General features: G+C 39.8%; 1 protein-coding gene across 2 annotated transcripts; it reads left to right on the top strand.

The window, feature by feature from the left end:
- On the top strand, nt 1-4,322 carry LOC149392712 (importin subunit alpha-1-like). Of its 2 annotated transcripts, XM_089616560.1 has the most exons (11): nt 1-393; nt 566-662; nt 765-856; nt 950-1,081; nt 1,172-1,357; nt 1,808-1,971; nt 2,092-2,170; nt 2,279-2,407; nt 2,737-2,864; nt 3,342-3,764; nt 3,876-4,322. In XM_089616560.1, the coding sequence occupies exons 1-10, from the start codon at nt 187-189 to the stop codon at nt 3,733-3,735; spliced, it is 1,608 nt and encodes a 535-aa protein (XP_089472686.1). In that variant the 5' UTR covers nt 1-186; the 3' UTR covers nt 3,736-3,764; nt 3,876-4,322. The 2 variants fall into 2 exon arrangements, with proteins under 2 accessions (XP_089472686.1, XP_089472685.1); XM_089616559.1 differs by having other exon boundaries at nt 3,342-4,322.
- The last annotated feature ends 3,777 nt before the right edge of the window (nt 4,323-8,099 follow it).

Raw genomic sequence — 8,099 nt, forward strand, 5'->3', positions numbered from 1 at the left:
AAGACCACCTTCAAAACAAAATCATACTCTCTCTCTCTCTCAATTGATTAGGGTTTTCGATTCAATTCAATCGATTCCGTGTCTCTTCTCAATTTCCGAAATCGGACTTGGATTCGGATTCGGATTCTGGTTCGATCGTTCTCTTCTTCTTCCTCTGCTAGGGTTATCGAATAACCTACCGGAAAAATGTCGCTGAGACCGAGCGCGAGGACTGAGGTTCGCCGGAACCGGTACAAGGTCGCCGTGGACGCCGACGAGGGCCGGCGGCGGAGAGAGGACAACATGGTCGAGATCCGGAAGAGCAAGCGCGAGGAAAGCTTGCTGAAGAAGCGTCGCGAGGGTCTTCAGGCCCAGCAATTCCCTCCTTCAGTCCCTTCCAATACTGAAAAGAAGGTATTTTCTCTACTCTGTAATCGGATTGTGTATTTCAATCCACGTTTTTTGTTTTTGCTCTGCGAAATGATATTTTTTCTTCATTTTAGGTTAAATCTTAAGTGTGTTGTTTGGGGATTTTAATCGTTATGCGTAGATCGGTGATTGTTTGTGGTTTTCGCTTGTTTTGTAGTTGGAGAGTCTTCCTCAGATGGTCGCTGGGGTTTGGTCCGACGATACCACTCTGCAACTCGAAGCCACTACTCAGTTTCGGAAACTCCTTTCCATTGGTAAATACAGTTTTTCTTCTTTATAAACTAGGAATAGTATAGTATTGATTGTGATGATCAGTAGAGAGAGTTCAGAATTTATATGGTCCGTTTCAATTGTAGAACGAAGCCCTCCGATAGAAGAGGTTATACAATCTGGGGTTGTTCCTCGGTTTGTCGAGTTTCTTGTTAGAGAGGATTTCCCTCAACTTCAGGTACAAATTAATTTACCAACTTTTATTACCATTTTCCTGCTTTTTTTAATTGTTTATTTGATTGTTTTTGGGGTCTGGTTGATCTGTTTGTAGTTTGAGGCTGCTTGGGCTCTCACAAACATTGCCTCGGGAACCTCCGATAACACCAAAGTGGTCATTGATCACGGGGCTGTTCCGATCTTCGTGAAGCTTCTCGGTTCTCCGAGCGACGATGTTCGCGAGCAGGTAGTATTTAGAATTGGCTTATGATTTACTATAAAGTGGATAAACATCTTTTCCTTATCTGAGTTTGATTTCGCTTTGATATTATTGTAGGCTGTGTGGGCTTTGGGAAATGTTGCTGGTGACTCGCCGAGATGCCGTGATTTAGTCCTTGGCCACGGAGCTCTGATTCCACTGCTGTCACAGTTGAATGAGAATGCAAAGCTTTCGATGTTGAGGAATGCAACGTGGACGCTTTCGAACTTCTGTAGAGGCAAGCCTCAGCCTCCTTTTGATCAGGTACTTTTTTAAGGAAATGAATCACTCTTATAGCATATCGAGGTTTAAAATATATTCGGTGTAGAGCTGGAATTCGCTTCTTGGTAAATAAAAATCAGCAATAACGGTATTTAGGCGGCATATAGCTTATGCTTTCAATTGACGTAAGTCGTAAACATTTCTATTTGGATCTTTTTAAGTCATACTTATCTGAAAATTGATAAGTTTGACTTTTGATTATATGATTCTATAGAAACTCGTTAGTATACTAGTGAATTCTGAGCGGCGATATCGATCCAAGTATTGAAATTACTCTGAAATTCTGGTCGGTATGTCCTTCGGTGGCTGATATCCCAGTAAAATAAGAATAACTAAGTCGTAATTATATTTTATATCAACCATATGTCTCTGGGGTTGGTCTGGTATATAGTGTAAAATTTTATATTTAACTTTGTAGCTTGATTTTGACAGGTGAAACCGGCACTTCCGGCCCTGGAGCGTCTGGTTCATTCGAACGACGAAGAAGTCTTGACCGATGCTTGTTGGGCACTTTCGTATTTGTCTGATGGTACGAATGACAAAATTCAGGCCGTTATTGAAGCAGGTGTCTGCCCACGACTCGTACAGCTTCTTCTGTGAGTGTTGTTAGAACTTAGATTAATTTAATTAAATTTATCGGTGAAATGAAACATTCCATTTTCACATGAATAGAAACCTGATCATAAAAAAAAAATTACTGTGCAACTACTTTTCAGTCATCCTTCCCCTTCGGTGCTCATCCCTGCTCTCCGCACGGTGGGAAACATTGTCACTGGAGATGATCTTCAGACTCAAGTATGATAGAAAAAATCTTCAGTTTTTTTTTTTTTGTGTGTGTTTTATGTGTGGCTATATGGTGCCAAATTTAGTGTATGAATTAATTGAACATTCTTTTTGCTTCAGTATATCATTGGCAGTGGCGCGCTACCTTCTCTTCTGAGCCTGTTGAGCCATAATCACAAGAAGAGTATCAAGAAGGAAGCTTGCTGGACTATCTCAAATATTACCGCTGGTAACAAGGAACAGATTCAGGTAATTATAAATGTTTGATTCGTTCCCTTTCCACAATGAGATATTTGGACCGATAAACAAGGAATTTGGTCTCTTGGTCATATATATCTGCAAAATATGACTTGTTTGACCAAAATACCCCTGAAGACCGAACGAATCAAGTAACTATGATTCTATGGTCCACCTGCCTATATGTGGCCGGGGAAAATTTTAGTCAGCAAGGGTATTTTGCTCCAATTTCAATGACACATACTTTTCAAATTTTTTATGCTTTTGGGTAGAGACCCAATTTCATGTGCTTTTTCTTCTTATTTACATGAATTCTTGACCTGTATTTTGTAATATTGCAGGCTGTTATCGAGGCTGGTTTGATTGGTCCACTTGTCAATCTGCTTCAAAACGCAGAGTTTGATATAAAGAAAGAAGCAGCTTGGGCAATCTCTAACGCTACCTCCGGTGGCACGCACGATCAAATCAAGTAAGATTCCAAACGTTTATATAAACCCTCGGTTCTTTAGCTCACCCTTTTTATCTACTTCACTAGTGTTTCGACTGTTTCTTCAATACGAACATATATTTATCGATTGATTGAAATATATAAACGAAACAAAATGATATAAAATAGGTGAATTATCGGGCTTTTGAGACGTCCCTGCTAACCCCTTTATATGCCAACTCTAGTTTCAATATGCCAACTCTAGTCTCTCATACAATCTTCACACCAATTGATATGCTAAGACCCTTTCTTATTTGTATGCTAAATAACATTATATGTTGGGTTAGTCTTGTGGTAAGTGAGATTCTTGGGACTTTCATTCCTGGCAGAATCTTCCAGACGATTATGCCATTGTGGATTTCCGTCGGTTAAAAAAAAAATATGATTGTGTGTTACTATTAACCACGTAACTATCCTCTTATTAATACTTACAATCCGTTTGTGCTGTCGGGTTTTCAGGTACTTGGTTAGTGAGAACTGTATAAAGCCGCTGTGCGATCTTCTGAGCTGCCCAGACCCGAGGATCGTGACGGTGTGCCTGGAAGGGTTGGAGAACGTTCTGAAGGTCGGGGAAGTGGAAAAGGGCCTGAGCAGCAACAGGGAAGTGAACGTGTACGCCCAGATGATCGACGACGCCGAGGGGCTCGAGAAGATCGAGAATCTCCAGAGCCACGACAACACCGAGATCTACGAGAAGGCCGTCAAGATCCTCGAGACCTACTGGCTCGAGGAGGACGACGAAGAGGCCAACGCCGCGGCTCTGCCACCTGGCACCACCGGAGAGCCTCAGCCGGGATTCCGCTTCGAAGGGAACGACCTTCCGCTCCCTTCCGGGGGCTTCAACTTCACCTGAGAGAGAGAGAGAGAGAGAAAACATAAAGGGTAAGTAATTAGAAATGTTAAGAAAAAAAGTAAAAAAAAAAATGAATGACGCGAGAGAAAGGGTCGTGGCCAATATGATAATGATTTGAGTTTCTTTCGCTAACTTTGCAGAAAGTCGGGGGGTCATGTCGTGTTGTGTCCGTGTCGGGGTCAGTTTTGGGTCTGTCGGGTCAAATGTCGGGTCAAACCTTGCTGTGTGTCCGGTTTTGTCCATATGCGGTGGTGGTGGTGGTCTAAGAGGGTGACCGGTGAGTCAGTCATGCCAGAACATGTCGAATTTGGAGTTGAGGGGTCGGTGGGTTCGAAGTTTTATGGCGATCTGGTTCGCAGCGTTTTACGAGTTAATCGCTGCAAATAGTTTCTGTAATGGTATATGGAAAGAAAGTTGACTGAATGGTATTTTATATTTTTTGGGGGGGGTCTTTTTAGTTGGCATTGGTAATTTTGCGAAAGAGTCCGGATTTGTTTTGTTTTGTTTTTACCATTTTGAGTGAGTATAGTAAATTCTATTTATTATTATGATTATTTCTCTTGTTTAATGGAAAGTCTTTGGGTTTATTGTATGCAAGTGCAAAGGTAAAGAAGAATTATTGGTGTTTTGTTAAGAAACTAAATTCTGGTGATTATTTATTGTAGTCCATATCTTTTATTCAACAGATAACTTGTTATTATATGTTATGCTATCATTTAGTGGTTTGCACATCTTTTTTCTTTTTACCTCTTAGAGCATATGCACTCCATCTCTATCTTATCTTAGAGATAGATATAGATATTCCTACACTCCAATCTTCATTTGAAGTTATTCAAAAATGAAGATGTATTCTTCAAAAATGAAGTTGATGGGAATAGTAAATCTTCATATTTGAAACTCGACCTCTTGAAGGCATGATATTGAGTTGAATGAAAGTTCTTTGAGCACTTTATATTAAGGTTGGGTTATGCGGATAAAGTGGGTCTCGAAGATTATGAAGTGTGTAACCTCGGTCAAGTCCACACTCAACATTAACGGTAGTCTCGAAGGGTCTGTCGTGCCACAAAGAGGATTGAGACAAGGAGATCCTTTTTCTCCGTTTCGTTTTCTCTTTGTGGCCGAAGGTCTCAAGGATTCTTCGGAAGAGCGAGGAGGCTGGAAGGAATCGGGGCATGAGTTTTGGTTCTTTTGGTCCTCGAGTCTCACACCTATTCTTCGTCGATGATAGCTTTGTTTTTTTCAAAGCTAACATCGACGAGGGGATGGGGGTATGCTCGGCTCTGAAGGAGTGTGAGAGGGTTTCGAGCCAAGTTGTGAACTATGATAAATCAGATATATGTTTTGGACGGGATGTGGAATATAGTGGAGGGGGAGGCTATCGTTGCGATGCTTGATTTGCTAAGACAAAGTGCCATGAGAACTATCTTAGAATTCCTTCAGTTGTGGAGCGTAAGAAGAAGGATACTTTTGAACCGGATTCTCCGAGCTTCTTACTTTCCCGCTACGAAGCTTCCCCCATTCCTCCCGGATGGGTTAAAAGCAAGGATCGAAATACCGTTACCGTTACCGTTACCGTTCCGACCTTTCGAATTTACTGGTAACCCCCGGTACCGTAAAGGAATACCGGGGGAAGCAAGAAAAAAAAAAAGGAAACCGGTACCGTTGAACTTACCGTTACCGTAGAGGAATACCGTCAAATACCGTATTTACCGAGGGGAATTCAGAAAAGAAATATACAGAAAACATAGAAAGTACGTAGGATAAAATTCATAAAATTAAAAATAGTGTACAATGTTTCAACACAATACCAAATTCCAAACACAACAAAAAGTAAGTTCAATAGAAGGAATATAAATGACTACTGAAGTGAGATTTCAAGATTTCAAAGGAAATAATATCAAGGAATTTCTCGAAGGAACGAGGAAATAATCGAGAATGAGATATTAAGAATATCAAGATCGATAAGGTTTTCATAGAGAAAATGGTCTGGATGGAGAGTAGGAAATGGCGAGGGTATCGATATCGTAAAAGATCGTTGGATCCCTAATGAGCATAATTCTAAGATCATAAACCCCCCATTCCTCCCGGATGGGTTAAAAGCAAGGATCGAAATACCGTTACCGTTACCGTTACCGTTCCGACCTTTCGAATTTACTGGTAACCCTCGGTACCGTAAAGGAATACCGGGGAAAGCAAGAAAAAAAAAGGAAACCGGTACCGTTGAACTTACCGTTACCGTAAAGGAATACCGTCAAATACCGTATTTACCGAGGGGAATTCAGAAAAGAAATATACAGAAAACATAGAAAGTACGTAGGATAAAATTCATAAAATTAAAAATAGTGTACAATGTTTCAACACAATACCAAATTCCAAACACAACAAAAAGTAAGTTCAATAGAAGGAATATAAATGACTACTGAAGTGAGATTTCAAGATTTCAAAGGAAATAATATCAAGGAATTTCTCGAAGGAACGAGGAAATAATCGAGAATGAGATATTAAGAATATCAAGATCGATAAGGTTTTCATAGAGAAAATGGTCTGGATGGAGAGTAGGAAATGGCGAGGGTATCGATATCGTAAAAGATCGTTGGATCCCTAATGAGCATAATTCTAAGATCATAAACCCCCCATTCCTCCCGGATGGGTTAAAAGCAAGGATCGAAATACCGTTACCGTTACCGTTACCGTTCCGACCTTTCGAATTTACTGGTAACCCTCGGTACCGTAAAGGAATACCGGGGAAAGCAAGAAAAAAAAAGGAAACCGGTACCGTTGAACTTACCGTTACCGTAAAGGAATACCGTCAAATACCGTATTTACCGAGGGGAATTCAGAAAAGAAATATACAGAAAACATAGAAAGTACGTAGGATAAAATTCATAAAATTAAAAATAGTGTACAATGTTTCAACACAATACCAAATTCCAAACACAACAAAAAGTAAGTTCAATAGAAGGAATATAAATGACTACTGAAGTGAGATTTCAAGATTTCAAAGGAAATAATATCAAGGAATTTCTCGAAGGAACGAGGAAATAATCGAGAATGAGATATTAAGAATATCAAGATCGATAAGGTTTTCATAGAGAAAATGGTCTGGATGGAGAGTAGGAAATGGCGAGGGTATCGATATCGTAAAAGATCGTTGGATCCCTAATGAGCATAATTCTAAGATCATAAACCCCCCATTCCTCCCGGATGGGTTAAAAGCAAGGATCGAAATACCGTTACCGTTACCGTTACCGTTCCGACCTTTCGAATTTACTGGTAACCCTCGGTACCGTAAAGGAATACCGGGGAAAGCAAGAAAAAAAAAGGAAACCGGTACCGTTGAACTTACCGTTACCGTAAAGGAATACCGTCAAATACCGTATTTACCGAGGGGAATTCAGAAAAGAAATATACAGAAAACATAGAAAGTACGTAGGATAAAATTCATAAAATTAAAAATAGTGTACAATGTTTCAACACAATACCAAATTCCAAACACAACAAAAAGTAAGTTCAATAGAAGGAATATAAATGACTACTGAAGTGAGATTTCAAGATTTCAAAGGAAATAATATCAAGGAATTTCTCGAAGGAACGAGGAAATAATCGAGAATGAGATATTAAGAATATCAAGATCGATAAGGTTTTCATAGAGAAAATGGTCTGGATGGAGAGTAGGAAATGGCGAGGGTATCGATATCGTAAAAGATCGTTGGATCCCTAATGAGCATAATTCTAAGATCATAAACCCCCCATTCCTCCCGGATGGGTTAAAAGCAAGGATCGAAATACCGTTACCGTTACCGTTACCGTTCCGACCTTTCGAATTTACTGGTAACCCTCGGTACCGTAAAGGAATACCGGGGAAAGCAAGAAAAAAAAAGGAAACCGGTACCGTTGAACTTACCGTTACCGTAAAGGAATACCGTCAAATACCGTATTTACCGAGGGGAATTCAGAAAAGAAATATACAGAAAACATAGAAAGTACGTAGGATAAAATTCATAAAATTAAAAATAGTGTACAATGTTTCAACACAATACCAAATTCCAAACACAACAAAAAGTAAGTTCAATAGAAGGAATATAAATGACTACTGAAGTGAGATTTCAAGATTTCAAAGGAAATAATATCAAGGAATTTCTCGAAGGAACGAGGAAATAATCGAGAATGAGATATTAAGAATATCAAGATCGATAAGGTTTTCATAGAGAAAATGGTCTGGATGGAGAGTAGGAAATGGCGAGGGTATCGATATCGTAAAAGATCGTTGGATCCCTAATGAGCATAATTCTAAGATCATAAACCCCCCATTCCTCCCGGATGGGTTAAAAGCAAGGATCGAAATACCGTTACCGTTACCGTTA

Source organism: Urtica dioica, chromosome 6, assembly GCF_054948205.1.
Source record: "Urtica dioica subsp. dioica isolate 48M chromosome 6, U.dioica_male_clone48M_v1_H2, whole genome shotgun sequence".
Lineage (NCBI taxonomy): Eukaryota > Viridiplantae > Streptophyta > Magnoliopsida > Rosales > Urticaceae > Urtica > Urtica dioica.

Bases quoted from the DNA above. Each gene is read 5' to 3' on its own strand.
- LOC149392712 (XM_089616559.1), top strand. From the start codon at position 187: ATGTCGCTGAGACCGAGCGCGAGGACTGAGGTTCGCCGGAACCGGTAC. The intron at 394-565 runs GTATTTTCTCTA...CTTGTTTTGTAG, and splicing joins CTTCCAATACTGAAAAGAAG to TTGGAGAGTCTTCCTCAGAT. The intron at 1,358-1,807 runs GTACTTTTTTAA...TGATTTTGACAG, and splicing joins CTCAGCCTCCTTTTGATCAG to GTGAAACCGGCACTTCCGGC.